At 49.2% G+C, this 20415-nt stretch overlaps 1 protein-coding gene across 1 annotated transcript in view; it reads right to left on the minus strand.

The window, feature by feature from the left end:
- The window catches only part of SIM2 (SIM bHLH transcription factor 2), a 48024-nt gene that overhangs the window by 25391 nt on the left and 2218 nt on the right, over window positions 1-20415 (minus strand). Inside the window, exons 2-4 of the mRNA XM_050785744.1 lie at window positions 12286-12368; window positions 8831-8920; window positions 1560-1668 (exon numbers count right to left, since the gene is read on the minus strand). Coding sequence (XP_050641701.1) covers window positions 1560-1668; window positions 8831-8920; window positions 12286-12368 — 282 coding nt within the window. The remainder of the gene's footprint in view (window positions 1-1559; window positions 1669-8830; window positions 8921-12285; window positions 12369-20415) is intronic.

Genomic DNA, 20415 nt, shown 5'->3' on the forward strand with positions numbered 1-20415 from the left:
TTTCAGAAACGAACATGCCAGGCTCTCTCCTTGGTAAGGAATAATTAGACTCCAGTAACTATCTCTGGAGCTGGAACTTGGGGGCCACAGAACTGTCTGCAGGGGATTTTACAACTGCGTGTGCTATTTTGTATTCTCTCTTCCCAGCCCTCCCCAGAAGCCAGCAATAAGAATGCAACTCCTTTTTTTCCAGCAGCCAACTACTCCATTCTCATCATCCTTAAAGCCTCTTCTTTTGCATTTTGTTCCACTGGGGTATTTTGGCCAAGCTGGGTACCATAGTCCAAAGCACACACAAGACCCATTTGTCAAGAGGCCTGTTGGCCTCACTGGATGGTTGGAGGGAGTTAAAAGGCCAGGGCCCCTGGAAGAAGTCCTTCTGTGTCTTCCTAGCACTCATCGCAATTGAAATTTAAGGAGTCATTTGTGTAATGACCAGGGCTTCTTAATGATTTGCGCCGCAGCACAAAACCTACAGATGCCTACTTGGAGTAACATTTTTAAATACATAAAATAAAATATATAAGATTACCAAAAAAGCAATTGTATTGGAAAATAATTATCGAAATATTTCAACACAGTGATATGGATATAAATGTGCTGCTTTATTAATACATAAATAAGAAGATTCAGTAGCAGGTCTCAGAACTCCTGAAATTTGAAGTAGGCATGTGGGCATAAGCAATACGTTTAAACCTGCAAAACTTGGCCGGGCGCGGTGGCTCAAGCCTGTAATCCCAGCGCTTTGGGAGGCCGAGATGGGCAGATCACGAGGTCAGGAGATCGAGACCATCCTGGCTAACACGGTGACACCCCGTCTCTACTAAAAAAAATACAAAAAACTAGCCGGGCAAGGTGGCGGGCGCCTGTAGTCCCAGCTACTCGGGAGGCTGAGGCAGGAGAATGGCGTGAACCCGGGAGGCGGAGCTTGCAGTGAGCTGAGATCTGGCCACTGCACTCCAGCCTGGGCGACAGAGCCAGACTCTGCCTAAAAAAAAAAACAAAAAAAACAAAAAACACCTGCAAAACTTTAATATGATATGGAAAATATCTGTGATTTCTGTTGTTGGCAAAACCACAGGTACTAGTGATCCCAAGATGGTTTATTATCTATAATCAGAAGCAAAGGAAATGCCAAATTTCAACCGGAGGGAACACATATGTAGTTTTCCCCATGAAATGTCATGGACCAACCCCAACCCCCGAGTTTTAGGCCTGGCATCTTGGTTAAGGAGAAGCTTGGTCTAGCCCCGTGATGCTGTAACCCAACTCTGAACCAACAGCAAATGAGGGGAGCAGGCTTGCAACACTTTCCTCTTCTGCCTAGCACTCAACACAGTTTCTGGCCAACAGTAGCAGTGTGATGAATATTGGCTTAAAAGACACAGGTATAAATGCAAATCCCCACATGGTGGGTGCTGTGTGTGTATTGGAGAGACCTGGGCTGGGCAGTCCTAGTCATGCCCAGCCACTTGGCAGATGTGGGAAGCAAAGCCCTGAGTTCCATTTAGGAACATCGCCTTGCTTTTAGTCTGGTTTTTTTCCTCCGGATGGAATACCTTGGAGCAGGTGGTGGTGCAGCGGCTGGTGGGCCGTGAGGACAGCGGTCATCTCGTCGTGGTCGGAAGGATGGATGTATTCATAAATACTGTTGCCCGTGAGCTCCACCTGCCGTGGAAGGGAAGGGTCAGAAATGCCACCACTCCTCTGGGATTGGCGCAGGGGGAGGGGCAAGGTGTGTCACAGGTGCGCACCCTGCCAGGAACAGAACTTTGATCTCTGCTGACAACCCACGCCTTTGCCAAATGCAGAAACAGTTTTCTTTTCTCAACAGAGCTCAGAGCTCTGAACTGTCTCCCACACTGTCTAAAACGGCCAGGGCACTGAGGCTTGAGCTTGGAGCCAAGAGAACCCTTAGCAGGAAGGACCTGAAAGCAAAGGGTGGAAAAGGTGGGTGCCAGAGGTGGGTGGCGCTGCTGGCCTGGGCAGAATCCTTCATACAGAAGAGGGCTTGAAACGGACCCAGGCCAGGGTACCTGTCCTTCCCTTGCTGGTGATCTGAGGGGACTGGCCGGCCAGGAGGCCAGCTGTCCTGTCCACACTGCGCTCCCTGTGGGAGTCTTGTCCACTCTGAGGCCGGCCAGCCAGCCACGGTGGGGGCCCCAGTGCGCCCGAGGAGGATACGAACTCAGACAAAGGCCCTTTCTTCGTCGGCTCTGAGCTGTGCCCTCAGGCGCTGCCAGGCCTCTCTCACATTGCCAGCAATGTTTCTCTGGCCCTCCCAGTCCGCAATGACTGTGCTAATTCTGTGGCTCCCGCCCAGGGGCGTGGCTGGGGCTGTGCGTGACCTGCGGGAGGGCCTGGGCCTGGGCCTGCTCCAGAGAGCCTCGTTATGTAGGGATTATGTCCTGGGGTTGCTGCCTCAACAGTCCGACGCCACCTCTTTCCAGACACAGCCCACAGAGGACAGCATGTCCATGTCACTTTGCAGGAATGATGGCCCCGGGAAAATACCCATCATAGTTACAATTTTTACACAGAGGTCCCTGGAGGCCCGAATTCCCGAACTTGAGAACCTTTCGAAATGTTCTCCCAAACGTAAGTACCAGGAGAGGATATGATACAGAGTCTCAACACCTGGGCCTCCACCCACCTTAAGATGGACAGTGGCACAGAATGTTCTAGAAATGACTAGCAGAGCAGCCTTCTGAGCAGTGGTGGGTGGATCCTATTTTTAGAGCTATAATCAATAGTGCTGAGGGTGGCTGACAAGGAAAGTGAGTCGGTGTACCCCAGCATTGTTCAGTGGAGGCCCAGGGGCAGTGGTAGGACTTCCTCCACCGCCAAGAGGAGCCCCAGTGCCCAGCCTGAGAAGAAACTGAAAGCACTGGGAAACCGTCCTTGGGTGGTGAAGGATCTTGGGTGGGTCTGGAGAATTCCTTCTCGACCCTGCCCTAAGGAGAGAGGGTAACTTAAGATAACAAAAGGAGGCTCGTGATGCGTCTTGTCCCGAGTCACCCCCTTGTTATTTTTAGTGTCTTGCTGGAGGTGTCGCCGGGAGCCTGTGGCTCTCCATCAGAGGACAGACAACATGATTATCTGCAAAGCGGCCGTCCTGACGGTGCCACCTCACGCAACAGGACAACCCAGCCAGCTGCTTAGTGGAGAAGTTCTCCTGGGAGCTGCCGTTCCAGATTAGCATCTAGGCCATCAGCTTTAACTTGGGACCAAGGGGTAGTGGAGTGGTGAAGTGATCTGTCGCAGTCCTCCGAACCAGTTCTTCCAATTTGTTAAGATGAGCGAGTTGCCTTCTTATTCAGAATAAATTACACTTCTGGCCTGCTAAGTCATCTTGTCCCTAAAATGGCTCTCACAGTTCTATTTTTCACATTATTCATGGAATGTTTCCTTCCAATATTATGCAAACAGAGCAACAGACAGAATTCTATTAGAGGAATCCTCCCTACCCTTTACTTAACACCCACTTCCCAAGCCTGGCACTTTCTCAATAGATCTCCCAGATGGACATTTGCCTCCCTGAAAAGTTATTACAGGATTTCATTTAAGAAAAATAATAAAAACTGAACATTCTTCTTTCAAGTCATTCCTGTTAATCCTTAAAAAGTTTAAATAAACTGGCAACATGTAAGTCAACCATTTGGGACAGGACCATTTCCTTTTTCCTCAGAGTGGCAATGAATATGCCCTGGGAAGGCCTGTCCAGGTGCGGAGTGACAGAGGCTAAAAAATAAGAGAGCTGTCTTAAGAAAATACATATTGACACTTTGGGAGGCCGAGACAGGCGGATCACCTGAGGTCAGGAGTTCAAGACCAGCCTGGCCAACATGGCAAAATCATGTCGTACCAAAAATACAAAAATTAGCCAAGCATGGTGGCATGCAGCTGTGCTCCCAGCTACACGGGAGGCTGAGGCAGGAGAATGGTTTGAACCCGGGAGGCAGAGTTTGCAGTGAGCCGACATCGCGCCACTGCACTCCAGCCTAGGCGACAGAGCAAGACTCCGTCTCAAAAAAAAGAAAAGAAAAGAAAAGAAAAGATATATTAACTCACAATTTCAACAGTTTATTTAAAAAATGAAAAAATAACAAAATAAAGAAATGTTATATTGGCCTATCATTTCTCTCTTCCCCATGTTTTTAGGGAAAAAGAATAATTCTGGTTTGCTCAAAGTTCTTTTCTAGAAAAAAGTAACTGATGTGTTTTCGGGAAACATCTTCATATCCTTGCAGAAAGACCTTCCATCTGTGCTTATTAAGGGTTAGATTTGCGTTTTAATCCCAGAGTAGCTTCTTGTGTTTTCAGCGTCCCCATTCTCATCACATGTGTTTGAAGAATGAGAAGGGTGAGGTTGCGCAGATGAAAGCCTTGGTTTTCTGAAGGCTCGGGTCTGTGACAAAATGAACGTGAAAACTCCAGAGCTGTCTGGGAAGTGAAACAGCCTTCAAATAACGGAAATGTCTTTAAATAACAAATTTTGGAATGATAAAACAGTCCTGACCTTAACTCAGAATTATGGTTGACATGGTGTTTCCTGTATTTACGTATCTATCTGTGCTTTTGAACATTGAAAGAAATGTGACTACTTCACATAAAAAAAAAAAAGAAAAAAAATTATGGTTGTCGCTATAAAACTCCCTGGGTCTCATACATCAGCCTTATTAAAACAGACCTTCCATGGATATTTTAGTATTTGTAAAACCCCGCTAACTACAAAATGGATAGCTTTCCCAGTAAGAGCTTTTTTATGTCTTGCTGAATAGCTTTTCTTCCTGCCAAGAAAACGACACATGATAAATACAGCACTAAATGCACATATTCTGTGGGGAAGGGCAGAATCGCTTGGCACTCTGAAAATGCACGTTACTCCGGGTGTTTTGCTGAGTATGGTAAATTAAGCATTTTTAAAATAAAATGGTTTGGGTTTCAGGGTTCAAGTTATGTCGACAAACATAATATGTTGTCTTTTGTCTTCATTTCAAAAGTGAAAGGATTAGGTCTTGTACCTCCACACATCATCGATATATTTATGGTTGTTTCTGGCCACAATCTCAAATAAGACATGCTTTTATGTGTCTCATAAACAGCTATTTCATACATACCTATATTTATCTGAACATGCATACTAGTTACCTAGATGCGATATAACTGTATGCAATGTGAGTGAGGAAACTTAACTCAAGGATACTTAAAAATGTATACAGCAGCTACAAGGGGCATTTTTTCCCTCCTCCCTAAATAAAAGTAAAATAATTGCATTAACCAAAAAAGCACATGGAACTAAATCATTTAGTAAACATGCGTGGAAAAAGATTGCTGTCCCGACTCTACCTCATCCGCGTAGATAGAAACTTGTCTAGATGTTTTGTGTGTGGACATGTGTGTGAGTGTGTCCACCAAAGGGAATTGCAGGCTAAAGCCTGCCTCTCTATTGCCTGACGCTTGGACCCTGGGCTGAGGAGACACCTGGCATTTTATGGTTGTCTCTGTCATTGTTTTAGTACCAAAGTTTGTCAGCAACAATCACTTGTTGACAAGTGGAAACAAACACACCAAAAAAACTAAAAAGCTCTGCCATACGAAGTAGATTTATTTCAACACTTGTTCAAGTAAGGCTTAATAAAAGACTTGGAATGGAGATGGGCTTATAACCCATAAAGAATCATTTCTATACCCTCAAATAGAGAATTTGGAGAGTTACTTAGTAGAGGTTAGACCAAAAACAAAACAAAAAATACCACTTTGCAGCGAATTTCCACACAATTATAGCAGATCTAGGGGCTTCCATTCTCTATTATCTTTTAACATAAAGTTTAAGGCTGAATTAACGTGAAAGACGTCTTTACTTAATGAGATAATGTCACTGAAGGTAACTGAAAGCTTTTGGAACACAGAAGAGCAGCAGGTATCAGCTATTACTACTATCATTATTCATCAGAAATTCTGTTTAAAAGGTTACTCTGACTACTGGGTAAAATTTTATTAACACTTTTCTCTCTCGTGACTTAAAACAAAATTTAAGCCCGTTTTAATAAAGGTCTCATGCTTGATACATTTGCCTGACTTTTAAAAAATAATCTAAAAGGTGCAAAAATGTTTAAAAGACCAGTTGGGTATTTGACATCCTATTCAATACTTTATTTTGCTATTTAAGTAAAGAAGACAGAAAAAAATACACATTGTGATTCTGCCTAGATTTCCTTCTATGGAGTTAATCATGAACAGGAGGCATATTTGAGAGAAAAGTTTGTTGTTGCTTATTTAAACAGTTCGCCACGGAACGCTCCCTAGACACGGACAAAGAGGGCACGTCGGCACTAAAGTGTTTTTGTAGCTGTGGACTGATGCTAACACAGCCCCGCGGAGAAATCAGAAAAAATCAGTTGCTCTAGGCAGATGATCAGACTTATCTTTTTAGAAACTGTTACTTCTGCTGGAGAGAAAGAGACAATGTATCTCTACAACTTTCTTAGAAAATGGTAGTGCCTAACCCCTCTCCTCTCTCAAAATTATGAGGCGAAGTTTTCCTGCTGCATTATGATCATGAGGAAATAGAGTGCTTCAGCGTGCGAGGCTGCCTGGATTTCCTTGCGTGGAGTCAATCACGAACAGGAGGCAGACTTGTCACCTATCCAGTATTCTGGTCCTTCTTAATTATTGTGTTTATAATCAATCAATTCTATTTTCCACTTAAAAAGAGAAAAAAAACTACAGAGAGGCTAACTTGGATGGCCTGACTGAATGAACTGGATCTCTTGGGATGTGCACAGTACCTCCTGATGGGCCAAGACATTCCAAATGACCAAGCAGCCCTAATAGGACTCTACTGAAAGCAACTTTGTTCCAATGAAACTGTGGGTATGCCTGGATTTTGTGTTGCTCCCTATAGTTTGTAAATCACAGGAAATAGGCATTTTGATCTGTGTCTCACCACGATCCTTACAGACAGATAGAGCAGGCATGATTTTATTATTTAAGTTACAAGGTTCAAGTAGGTTAAGAACGAGCCCTAGCAGACAATGAAAACTGTATAACTGAATGCATTTCCCTTTTTGCTTTGACTGCTAGGGAGCTCAGATCTAAATTTAATATTTGATAACAGTGACTTTACTTAAGATTTTCGATCAGTCATCTTTAAAAGGGTGTGAAACGTTTTGTTGTGTTTGTGACATGACTGTAAGACTACGAAAGGTTTTGTAAACGATTAAAAAAGGTAAGTAATCAGGCCAAATCAGAGGTAGAAACTAGTCTAGGTACAACTTAAGGGCCCTGAATAATTCCAAATAGGGGAAGGTAAAAATTCAGAGAATAATAGTAGGTTGGTGCAAAGGCAATTGCAGTCATTGCTATTAAAAGTAATGGAAAGACCACATTTACTTTTGCACCAACCTAATAACTATGGAAAATAGTAAATTTCCTATTTCCCACAGTAGTTCCCGTTCTACAAGTACGCCAATCTCTTGAGTCACATAGATACAAGGGCCACGCCTTAGTAAACTGTATTTGGGAGACTTGGTTTGATAAAAGCAGAAAAGAGGAAGAGAAAAACTTCCAAATCAATTTAATATGTAATTCATTTTAAAGGGCTTTGCCTAAGAAACACGGAGTTATATAAACCCACGTGGACCTGGATGAGGATATCCATACATCGGAAGAGAAGGTTGTAAACAAACAGCAAGTTTATTTTTTAAAAAAAAAGTATTGGCAGAAAAACAAAAAGAGTACACCAGATGCAGGTTGCCAAATGTGGTCATTTTGTTTTTCATTGAGCAAACTGAAGCCACATTAATCGGCATGTTTTATTTTGGCTTAACTACATTAGGAGGCGGGTGTAATTCAAATTCCTTCTGGGCCTCTCTGGAACCCATCTGCTGTATCTATCATTAATTCTAGTGTGTCTTCAGTCATGGTGAAAAATCACTCTGATAGTTCACGATGTGAAGAAACAGTTAGTCCCTATATGTAGTTTAAAATGTGGCTTTTAAAATCATCATGCGCATTTGTTAAGTCAGGCACGTGAATGAGAATGATCAGTTACACTCTCCCCTTTCAAACATTCAACGGGCCCAGGGAGCCCCAAATCCCCCACCAAACCCTCGGCTTGCCAGGGAGAGACAAAGCTAAGTCCCCCTCTTTCCTCTAAGGAAACGATGGACCTTTTTAAGAAGATGATTTCATCTTTCCAGAAAAATTGGTAATATTCAGATGTTCTAAAGAAATCTTGCTGTTCAAAACAGTAGTAAACTGAGTTTTATGAGTTTCTATCACAAGCATATAAAATGCTTTGCTGAAACGACCACTGAACTGGAAAAAGTCAGGAAAAATGACCCTGAATTCCACGTGAACACTCATAAATCTACCCCTTCCCATTCTCTCTCCCCAAAGAACGTTCTGCGTAAAATCCATGTTCCACATCAGCTTACCTCTTGCTTTATAGCAACTCATAATACCATGTGCAGACCAGCAAGTGTGTACTGAAACATGTTCCTTTGTGAAGCTCTTTTCAGGGCATCTAGCATTACCATGTAAGCAGATAGTCCAGGTATGGGGCAGAGTCTCGGAACAAAGCTGATGTGGCGAAGACACACTGGTCATGAAACCCCAAGGGAAAAAGAAAGTAAAAAATAAAACGTAATATGAAGAAGAAAGCCCCTGCAGGATGTCCTGAGAAGAGGATTTTGCAATTTGGGGTTATGTTCCTACACAAAAGCAAACACTTAAACAGACGCATTTTCAAGTTGGGCGAGGCTGTCAAAATCTGCTATCACTTCGTTTAATATTTTGGTTGCACAAAGAATTAGGCAATACCCACCTGGGACAAGCCTAAATGGACAGAAGCAGTCTCGGATATATACATGATTTTGCCATCAGATGCTACCACAAAAACAAATCCATCCAAAGTCTGTAAAAGATAAAATGTCAGAATAAGAGATGATCATTAGAGTTAAATCTAACAATGGTACAGTCACTGGGATGGAGGGATGCATCAAATATGACCATCAACATATGCTTGCTAAATGCAAAAACAAAGCCCACGGTCTTAAAAAGGACTGTAGGAAACAGCACCCAGGGTTTAGTTCCCAGTCCAGGCTCTGAAATGCTTTTAAAGCACTTTAGAAACAATCATACATCCACATCACAAAAATCATGCAAAACATTTGAGAATTCCTATTATGCTCAGTTTAAATGTAGTAGCTTTCTTGTTTGGGTTATTTTAGCACTTAGTACAAATCCGGAGTTCTATGGTACTTAGGGGAAAATCTACCACTATATAGACCATTTTATGTCATAATTGGCAGTCATTTATACCACTAGGACATATGCTTTATTTGCCACAATTTTCTAGTTACCTTTAAGTACCATTTGAATAATAAATTCCGAACACTACCACTGCCCAGAAAATAAAACAAAATACCTGGTTATTTTACCAGACTATGTCTACAGAATTAATTATTTAGAATTTGCAAGAGATCAAATAACCTTTGCAAAATTCGAGGAGGAAAAGTATCAACTTCTGAAAAATGAAAACTACCCAAATGAAATTCTGATTTTTCCTAAGTTGGCTAACCCTCAAAAATAAAGTAAACCTATAAGAGGTAATTAAGACAAATAAAAGGTAATGATTATGTTTATGTGTCGAGGATAAAAAGACTAAATTATTTTTGAAAAAGGAAACTGTATTTTATTTACTCATTCATATTTTAGATCCAGAACCAAAAGAAAGCAATAAAGTTGGTGAAAGACTCATGCAACCCACAATGCTGCCCCCATAAAAAATATTCCAAATTAATTTCTGGCCACAAATTCTATTTTTACAGCATGTAATTGAAACCAGATTACCTTTGGTTTTTCTAAGCCACCCTCCCCCCCACCCCTAGAGAGGGGGCTAAAAAGAATGTAGTGTAAGTGAATCTTGAAAGATATCCTTGGATTCTGCTGTCTCAAATACAGTTTGCTGCAAAAAGTCTTTGCCAACTAAACTATCATTACCTTCCCTGATGCTAAGGTTGAAAATCAGCATCTTGATTATTAGTCTAACTTTCAAGTTTCTAACTCAGCTGCAAAATATTTTCCCACCTAAACCTGTGGTGTTCCAAAAATATAAACTATACAGCAATTTTTAAAGTTATAAATGTCTTGGTGCATTTGGCATGCTTTCTTAACTCCAAAATCATTAAAGAGACACATTTAGTGAAAAAGTATCTCACAACCAGCCATCTCTGGGATAATGAGGAAAAGAGGAAAATTATCATAATTAAATTCTAAGAGTTGCCAGCAGTAGCTAAAAAAATAACTTTCTTAATGGAAAATGTTGGGTATGACTTCGTAGCTTCAAATGACCTAATTCACTTACATGTATAATAACTGCAAAGACACCCGTCCACACACTACTCCGGAATTAATTAAAGAAATGTAGCATGCAGAAGTCTGGGGGTGTTGACTTTGCCAACCAGGTTTTCATTGAAGTTCCCCAGCACTTAGTTGTCCCTGATATTAGTGTCACTTATAATATGTAGGAGTATGAAACTTGCAACACACCCAGCTCGGAGCTGGAAGTGAAGGAGGGGGAGCAGAGGCCGCCTGGGCAGGGCTCCCAGAGCGCCATTACCGGCCGCGACCACACCATGCGCTTTATGTTGTAAAAGCTCGGGGTTTCAAATATTCCCCGGGTCTTCTCTTCCGCAGGCATGCATTTTAAAAACTAAACCACACTAGGGCACTTGGGGCAAGAGAGTTGTGAAAAGATCTGCTTTTTGGAAATGCAGAGCTAGCGGCTGACTCGCTGACCTAAGTCATGGCATCCTGCAGCCAACATTTTTTAAATTATTATTTTAAAGTAAAACACAAAATAGAGGGCGGAAATGCAGAGCAGCTCTCGGTAGGCATTTTTCGATGGCAGAGACAAATGACAGGAGTGGGGGAATGAATTGGGTCGTTGATGAGGCTCTGTAAAGGGCATTTGAAAGATTGGGATCTGTCCCCAGCCAGCGCCAACCGCCCACCTGGAAGTGGCGAGCTGTGCCCAGGGCTACCCCGATGACCCACAAAGCCCCTCTGCTGCCAGGGAAAAGCTGAGGTCAGGGTGGTGTGTGCAGCTCCTGCAGGGTGAATGGCCCCGGGCTCGGGGAGCTAAGCACCTGGCTCCAAACCAAGCAAGAGCCTGGAGGCCTCACCAAGTTCTGGTTATCCGGCTGGGCTCTAGAGCTAGGCCAATGGGCTAACCCCACTCCACCTTTTGCTGTGTGACCTTAGACATGTTTTTTAACCTCTCTGTGCCTCAATTTCCTCCTCTAAAAAAAATGAAGTTAAAAACAGAACCCAGGCAGGACGCGTTGGCTCACGCCTGTAATTCCAACACTTTGGGAGGCTGAGGCGGGCGGCTCATCAGAGGTCAGGAGTTCGAGACCAGCCTGGCCAACGTGGTGAAACCCCATCTCTACAAAAATACAAAAATTAGCCAGGCATGATGGCAAGTTCCTGTAATCCTGGCTACTCGGGAGGCTGAAGCCGGAGAATCACTTGAATCCGGGAGATGGAGGTTGGAGTGAGCCGAGATCGTGCCATTGCACTCCAGGCAGGGCCACAGAGTGAGACTCCAAAAACAGAGTGAGACTCTCAAAAACAAACAAACAAACAAACAAACAAAAAAACCAACCCCCCCAAAAAAACCAAAAACAAACAAACAAACAAAAAACAAACAAAAACAAGGCAAAAAAGAGAACGCACTCTAGATGGGAAGGGGAAGCCAATAAAGTGCGGAACTGAATGTGGCCTGCAGTAAGCTCTGGACAAGTGCGCCTGTTAATATTCTATTATCGATACTGTCTCTCAGTGCTTGCGCCCCCCGCACACACGCAGCGGCCGAATGCTTTAGAGCTCAGAGCAGCCGGATCATTCCTGCTGCTCCGGCTCTAGCGCCTGGCACAGAGCAAGCTCTGGGTGGAAGCTGCCGAGGGAAGTGAGGTTGGAAAGGACTTGACCACGCTCGGGAGGCGCCCCTGGCCTAGGTCTCAGGTGGCCTGGGGAGTCCTGGGGCTTTCGGCGGGGTGTGGGGGCAGATGTAGGGTTAGGGTAGGTTTGGCCGCAGGCCGCATCCGACATGCTAAGCGTCCATCCCTCCGCAATGGGGACCACCCCTATCCCCAGCCCCCGGCAGCCTCTGGATCTGCCCGGCCCTCCTGGGGAAGGGGCGCCTGGAGGCTGGGGTGGCGGGGTCGGAAGGGAGCCTGCGGCGGCTGCGCTCCTCCCCTGGCGCGGCCGCTCTACCTGCAGCAAGTGCGATCCCAGCTCCTTGGCGACGCTGTCCAGGGGCCCCGCGCGGCTTGGCTGTCCCCACGCGTCTCCTAAACCTGGACGGAGGAAGAAAGGAAATCAGTAAACTGCAGCGCCCAGCCCGATGCCTGGGCGCCAGGCAGGTCACGCGGAACCCCTGCACCCTGCCAGCCCACCCCACGAGTCCTGCGCGTCCCCACGCTGCCTCCCCGGCTCCGCAGCCGCCATCTGTGTTCTCGCCGTCGTCCCTTTGCCCTTGGTGAAAAAAGAAAAGGCCGGGGGAGAAATCCCCGCCGCGGCCGGCAGCCCGGGCTCCCGTGTGAGCCTGCCAGGCCCACAGCTCCCGCGGGTCGCCCACATGGCCCTGAAATTGCCGTTTTATTTGAAATGCCACAAAGTAATCTAATCTGCTTTGAAATCGCCATTCTCGTGGCCAAACGGGGATATCGATTTGACCCGTAAATATTCCCCCAAGGACCCTCCTTCCTTCCCTCCTTTCTTTCCCTGCTTCTCCGGCAACTCCTGGTTTTCCCAAAGGCAGAGAGGCTGAGACAAAAAGTCCCCACCTCCCAGGAGGCAGCTCCTGCCGCATAAAAAGCCCCCTACACGCTACCCCTTGGGCTTCCCAGCTCTCACAGGCGCCCCGCGAGCGCGGTCCTCCTTCCAATCCGAAACTGTCTGCCTGGGAGGGGTTTACCTGGGGGCTCCCCGAGAGCAGACTCCAATCTGGGGGCGGTGGGAGAAGGATGGGCCACAGGCCAAACTGGAAAGGGTCCCTTGTCACATAATTAGGGATCCCCCGGCCCCTCCGCTCAACAGGCCTCCTGCCCTTCCTCACCACCTCCCCAAAAGCTACCAACTGGTATTACACACCAGGGGAAAGAAGGCTCTGCCCATCGGGGCTCCCCTCCTGCTGCACCCTCGGCCTGACTGCTGCACCCCGCGAGAACCCAGGCTTGCCCTACATACTCCGAGGAAGCAGGAAAGCCGGGCGAGGCTGCGGCGCTTAGCGCGGGCTGGGACAACCCCCGACCCCTCCCCGGAATCTTTCTGCCGGCAGCCTTGCCGTAGACCCTCCACTGAGCGCCGTGGCTGCCGCGCCAGATGGCGAGGGCCGGTGCACCGCCTGAACCCCAACCTCCCCGGAGGACAACACGCCTGCCGCCTCCCGGCCCACGAGCCTAGCACCCGAACCCTGGCTGCTACCCCTGCGGGGCGAGCTGCAGACGCTGCTGGCGCGCCCCCAGCCCCAACCCACGATGCCCTCCCCAGACCCCAGGAACTTCAGGCCAGGCCCAGCCCCAGCCCCCACTGCCTGCCTTCGTGCGGTGACGCGAGCACCTAACGAAAGGCAGGAGCCTCTGGGCAGGGCCGGATACGACGGACGGGGAACCTGACTAGCCGTGCAGATCCTGGAGACCGTTCCCGGGGCCTCAAAGCCCTTCCAAGCGGGCACCCCGAGTGGGTTCCCGAGGAGTCGCTGTGCAGTCACCCAGTCACCCTGGGTCTCTCAGCCTTCCCAGGAACGCCCAGGGCGTCGCGGTTTCTGGAGGCCTCGACCTCTGGAAGCGTAAAATGCACCTCGGCCCAGGGCAGCGGCTTCGCAAACCCTTCCCTATTCGGCAACGAAAAACTTAAAAAAAAAAAAAAAGTATTCCGGATTTAAAAAGGGACGACCTTTAATTTCTCCTCCTGGGCTCAAGGAATTAGGGGCTTATCTTGGCTGAAGAGGTGGCTAATTTCCACATACATGATCCCGAGAATACAATCACAGTTCATTATTCGGGGGCCTCCAGCCTCCACCACGGGGGCAGAGGTGGCTTTTTAATCCCGGGAAATCGCCCTCACCACCGTGATCACAGCAGCACTCCCTGTGCTCTCAGCAGCAGGTCCTTCCTCCCAGGCCTCGTGGCGGCAGCATTTGCAACCATTTAACCAGCAATGGCAAGAACCAAAATATAAATGACCTGGGGTTTGGTGAAGTAAGACTTCACTAACGACTCAGGAATTCTCATTTCCAAAAATGGACAAATGCACCCTGGCAGCTGTCCTTTTCTCTGCTGCTGGGTCGTTCCTGGGGTTGGGCAGTTGTCCTGGAGCCGCCTTTGCCCTGTTTGGTGCTAAAGAAATTTAGGTTAAGTAAGACCAAAAGCCTTCAAAGCCCTTGGTAAGTAAGCTATGCTTAATTTCTGAAACACACAAGGACTGCAAAACTTTACTCTGCATCAACTGAACACAAATCAATCACTTTAATTAAGCTAAACCCTTGCTAGATCAATGGGACTTGAACCCACAAAAATTTAGCGTGAGCGTGGCCTCTGGGCCCTGGCTTCTTGCAAAGCCCATGGAGGGAAGACTTGGGGAGAAATCTGCACCTACTGAAATGAACTCCAGACCATACTCCACTGCCCAGGATCTCCTGAAAGCCTCCTCGAAGGCCCTGGCTCTACATGCAAAAGTGCATTGGGCACACCGGACAATTGTCTGTATAATTCAAATACCCGCACACTTCAAGATAACTTGTTCTCTTAGATCATTATAGTTTTTCTGTAATTCCCCAAAGCCTCTGCTATGTCAGCAGAGATCTGGTGCAAACGACCCTTTCCCACCTGGGTGGCCTGGTGCTAGATGTTCCTCCCAAGCACCCCTGCCTCTAGGCCACCCCAGCCTGGGGCCGTGGCGCTGCCAGTTCTTCCATTAGAAACCAATGTGGGCAAGGTTTTTTCACTCAGTTCATAAAAATCTACTTTGGTCTGAATGCAGAGACTAAATGAAGATTTGCAACGCAAGAAAATTGTCTTGGTACTGTGAAGTGATATACACTCCCACGAAAGTGAGGCACTGGGCACGTGGCCCTTATCTGGAATTAAGGAAGGGCTTTATTTCAAAAACAAGGGATGAGAAGAGTCTGGGCTAGGCGCCTCGGAGTTAGCGGGTCCCAGCACTCACTGCTCTCCTGTAGCAGCCAGGGGTCCCCAATCCAGCCTGTGGTTTCCTGCCGGAGGGGTGGGGGTGGGCTGGGGGTGAGGGGGGTGAGGTTGGGACTGGGGGGAGGGGAGTTCCCTGCACCCCTGCCTAGCGCTGCAGGACCTGTGGGAGGCTGTGCTATTGGAAGTCAGGGATGGCCAGCTTGCCGGGACCCCCAGGGAGAAATGGAGGGAAAGGGAGCCAGCGCCTCATCCCCCGCTGCCTGCCAGCACCTGTGAGTGTGTGCATGTTGGTTCCACACCCTGCCTGCGGTTCCTCACACCACAGACACTGCCTTCACGTGATCCCTCCTCTCCGGAAGCTGGCCCTGGGGGTACCTCCAGATGCAGGTCACAGAGACCATAAACAGCACCACACCAAGAAGACTTTGGGAGCAAACGGGGAGATAGTTCCTGCACTGTGAGGTGGCCGACCCCCTTCATAAGGGCGCCTAAGGGAGACCTGTAAAGGAGGCAGCAAGCTTCGTGCCTTCCTCTGGGTGGTGGCAGGGACTGTGGGTCCAGCCCAGGACACAGGGCCTGGACTCTGGTAGGAACACCAGGTTAGACGGCCATTCTTTCACTGCCCCTTCGGCAACCTCAGGCATCTAAAAACATCTGTGACAAAGTCTCCTCACAGGGTTCTTGTGAATATCAAATGCGGTTAACAACAAGAAGGTGCCGGTCCCTACTCCCAGCCCTCCATGGAAAATCGGACCTGGGAGTGTGGAAAATCCAGAACAGTTTGGGAGCCCCCACCTGGGTGCAGGGGTCTCACCTCCTCCCGACTCCCCCTCCCTGCTTTAAGACGCCAGCTGGGCCCGTCGCCTCGGTCTGATCTCCAGAAGGGCTCGACCTTTAACCTCTATTTCTCACCTCCAAAACGGGATTTTTGTGGGATTAAATGAGCGCGGCCCAGCCCGAAGCCCCGGTGTTTGCCGGGCTGCCATCACGTTGTGCCGCCCTCTCTGGCTTTCCCACCCTTTCCCTGACTGCGGCCTCTCCTCCCCCAGTTATCACTCGCTCCAGGGGGAGCTGGAGTAGGGGAGGGGAGAGGGGTATCTCTGGGGAGCGTGACCTCTGGCGCGTTGCCGGCCATCTGAGGACTCAAGGTCACACTTTCGGATTGCAAACCACTCCAAAGTCAAGAAGGGTATGTGCGTGGCGGGAGAGGAGGGTGAGGACTGGCTGCCTCTTCCGCTCCCTGCTCCACGCAAGCAAATTTTGGGATCCTGGAGCTTTCCGCGCAGGCAGCCTCTACAGCTCCACCACCCCCGACCTCGGCGTTTACGACCCTGAAGCCGCAGCACGACCCCCCTGCAGGGGCGGTAGGCTCAGGGGCTCCCTTGGGAACACGAGGCGCCGGAAACCTGTGCCAGGGCGTAAGGAGGGAGTTTGGGGCCAGTTCCTCGCCTGGCTGCTCTAGGACAGCCTACAACTTGAGCCTCTAAGCCTCCTTTCCCCACACAAGGATCCCAGTAAATAGTCGCAATTTGGGGCGCATCTGCGCGCTTCCATCCTTCTCCCGCCTCGGAGCCCTCCTGTTCTCCCCGGGGCCCCTGAAAAGCCAGCCTCTTGCGCCCTTTTCCAAACTGGGGACCGGGTGAGAAGGGGGTGGTCGTGGGGACGCCCCAAGAAAGTCTCCCTTGGCCGATGGGGAGGGGCAGGGAAGGAGGCTCCTAGCTTGGCCGGGCGTGTCGCCTGCGGGTATCCTACGTGCTCTGAGGACAGGCAGAAGGCCCCTTGCCCCCACTGCCGGTGCCCAGACCTGGGCAGTTCATACGCCGCCCCAGTAGCTGCTGGCTCCGAGGAGGTCGGCACGCACAGCAGTCCGGAGGCTCCCTTTCAGCCCCGGGGTTCAGGGATCCAGGTCCTCCTCTAGCCCCGCGCTGAATGTGCAGCGCGCGCTCCACTTCCTCGCCTCCAACGAAAGCACAGGCCCTGTGCCCGGGAGTCCCCTTTACCACTTCCCAGATTGTCCCCTCTGCGCCTGTGAGCTTTCCCTCCTGGATCCCCGGCTGCAGCCTGGCAGGCTTCAAAGCAGGGATGGGGAAAGAGTTGTAAAAATCTACGTTGTTCTGTTAAACAGTCAATCTTTAATTAATCTGCATTTTTTCCAGCAGAGGTAGAGAATGGCCTCACATCTATGACGCCCTCACAGTTATAGAGGTGAGTTTCTCCTCACCCAGCTCTCCAAATCAAGTCGCTTTGATTCCGGGAAACAATGTCTAAGATAACTTGGCTTCTCTTGGAGTGCTCAGGTGGAAGTGGTGATGGGGGCACCTGCAGCTGAATTTAATCCCAAAGGCACCCAGGCATTGGAAGAGTTCAGACCTTGAACCCCACCTCTTTTTGTGGGGCGAATGACAGTTTCTGGAGTAGCAATTCCTTCTTCCTCTTTCACCCACACCCGTCTTGGGTCTTTCGGGTTGGGAAAGGGAGATGGGGAGACTTAACCTTGGTTTCCAACTTCACTACTGAGCTGGGTCCTGGGACCAGTCTGTTGTGCCAGGTTTGCAGTGGCACTGCTGAGTCTGGTGCTGGAGGCCCTGCCTTTGACTTCCCACGAGCAGAGGAGCAGAGGCTGACCTGCGTCCTGCTGCCTTTGGTCAGAGCAGCTATGGCCGGGGAGCAACCCGAGTTCAGAGCAGCTATGGCCAGGGAAGAACCAGAGCTTGCCTGCCAGCATGCTTTCACGGTTTCCAAAGCTGGTATCTCCAGAACGGAGGGCCTACTTTGGGGAGGGCCGGCTGACCATCGGACTTCAGCGCTGCCCCAGCCCGGAGCTTATCTTAACCACCCGCCAAGACTCATCAAGTTTTCAATTTTGAGCCCATGTCCAAAGCCAGCCTTGCTCTCCTGTCCTCTTCCCAGTCCTATCTACCTTCCATTTGTTAGTTCACTGTCAAAGGGGAGAAAAGATGGCCACCCAGAAAGCAGGGATCTTCAAAGTCCAGGCATTGAGTCCTCCATCCCTGCCATTCAAGACTCCTTTGACCCAGGGAACATGGGCAGCTCACAGGAAGGGGTGAGTGGCCTAGGAACAACACTTAGGATTCCCCCTCACTGCATAGTTCTGCTTGTGGGACCTCAGTCTTCATCACAGCAACCCTGTGCATTGCTAACGGGCCCATTTTACAGACAAGGAGACCAAGGCCGAGTAGCACAGCATGACAATGGGGACTTAAACCTGGCTGTAAACGTTGAAAGCATCCTCAAGCCATTGAACTGGCTACTGAGTGAGGTGCTTACCCTGGTTCTGGTGGTCTCCCTCTGTCCTACACACAGGGACCCCTCTGAGTTCCTTTTTCTGTTTTACCACCTGAGGAGATCTGGGTTAAAAGGAACAGAGGCTGGCAGCCTCCTGGGTGCAGTGGGGTGAGAACATGCCCCACAGGACCGCAGTGGCAGCAACTGGTTTGCTATTGCCCTTGCTATGGGGCCTTGGGAAAGGCCTGTGTCATGTCTGGCCTCCATTTCCCCAGGTATGAAGGGTTAATCTGGAGATCCTTGCAGTTCCTTAGCACTATGCTATTCTTTTTATTTTGTTTTTCCTCCCAGAGTCCTAAGTTGGTCTCTAGATTCTTTACCCCAGCAATCCACTTGCTTTGAGACAAGACTGCCCTTGGCGGATCAATTCCTCATGGTATTTTTCACCTTGCAGCTGAGAGCCCAAGGCCATCTGAGAGCCCCTGCCACAGCCTGGGACCACCCTGGCCCTAAAACCTCCCTAGGGCCACCAACCTGACCCTGGCAGCTCACACAGATCCTATTCCAACCCCCCAGCCGTATCCTCCCTCACAGACACAGGTTCCCTGAGAAGAGGTTAAATCAATCAAGATGCCACTCTTTGGAGCTACTGGAAGGGTGACCAGTGTGCATAAATGGACTCCTGTTTGCATAATGGAGGTCTTTCTAAATGCATCTTCCTCCTCTGCCCTAAGCTCCCAGCTTCCCTATTCCTCAGCCCCAGACTGACTGAGGGCCAAGGCCCCTGAGCGGCTGTCCTGAGGAATTCCAAGGATATGTGTCCACCCACTCCAGGTCTACCCCTACTCCAGGCATCGCAGGAATGGAGGACGGAGGGACTAAGCCACTGCTCCCTTCCCTTTCTGAGGGGGACCAAACAGATTCAGGGCCCTTTCCAAAACTCTAGGGCCAAACAGCTCCCTTCCAGAGTGCCAATTTCCAGGGTCACCCCCCAAAAAACACACAGGAGTCCCCTCAACTTCTCCCAAACCTGCCACCAGAGCAAGCTGCTCAAGTCCTGGCCCCCAGAAGGACCACCCCGCACAAACTCAGGGCCCAGCAATTCTCAGCCCAAATGCCTGGAGACTTGCTTTCCAGAGCCAGAACGCACAGACCCGGTTTAAAGGCGGCTGAGCGGTACACCCACCACTTCGCGGCTTTCCACAGGCTCTCCGGGAAATCCCTCACACGGCGAACAGTTTTTGAGTAGCCGTGTTTTCTCAGCCCTCCCTTACTAATTTCTGGTTTAATTGAAATCACTGTCCACAAATCATTTAATCTTTGGATTGTTTCTTTGAATGCTTTTTCTATTTCCAAAGGGGGCAGAGGGCAGTGAGCGCCCTCTTGTCTGGATTCCACACTTGCTTTGTTGTATGCGGTTAAGAAACGCTCATCCCAGGAAACCAGTTACCACCACGCCTCCCCCGGCGGGAAGGAGACTCATAAAACCGAATGCTCGTTTAATTTCCCCTGAAACATCAACCGGAGTGGAATCATCCCTACTTCTCTGCCAAGGGGTCACCCTTGAGCAGACAAGTAGCGACCACCCTGGGCAACAGCTCTCAGCAGGAGGGGCTGGGAGCGGGGTATTTTTGCCAGGTTCTGGGTAGGAAAGGTAGGAACCTGCGCTGGGCTGAAGGACTGCCGCGCCCGAGAGGAGAGCGCCCCGGGGCCGCGCGGTAGGGCCGGGTGGCACAGGAGAGGCCAAGGGTCCTCTTCCAGCCACCTCCGCTGCCGGGTGTTCCCCGGTCCGCCCGGCTCCTGGGCAGGGGAGCCGCGGGGCTGGAGGCCGCGCTTGCAGACCGGCCCTCCGCGCTCCACCAGTGAGGCGCTGAGAAGCGCAGCTCCAGACCCAGCGACCAGCACAAATAACAGGCTTGGCAGCGACGAATACAAAAGGTCGAGCTCT

The sequence above is a fragment of the Macaca thibetana genome, chromosome 3 (genome assembly GCF_024542745.1).
Source record: "Macaca thibetana thibetana isolate TM-01 chromosome 3, ASM2454274v1, whole genome shotgun sequence".
NCBI lineage: Eukaryota > Metazoa > Chordata > Mammalia > Primates > Cercopithecidae > Macaca > Macaca thibetana.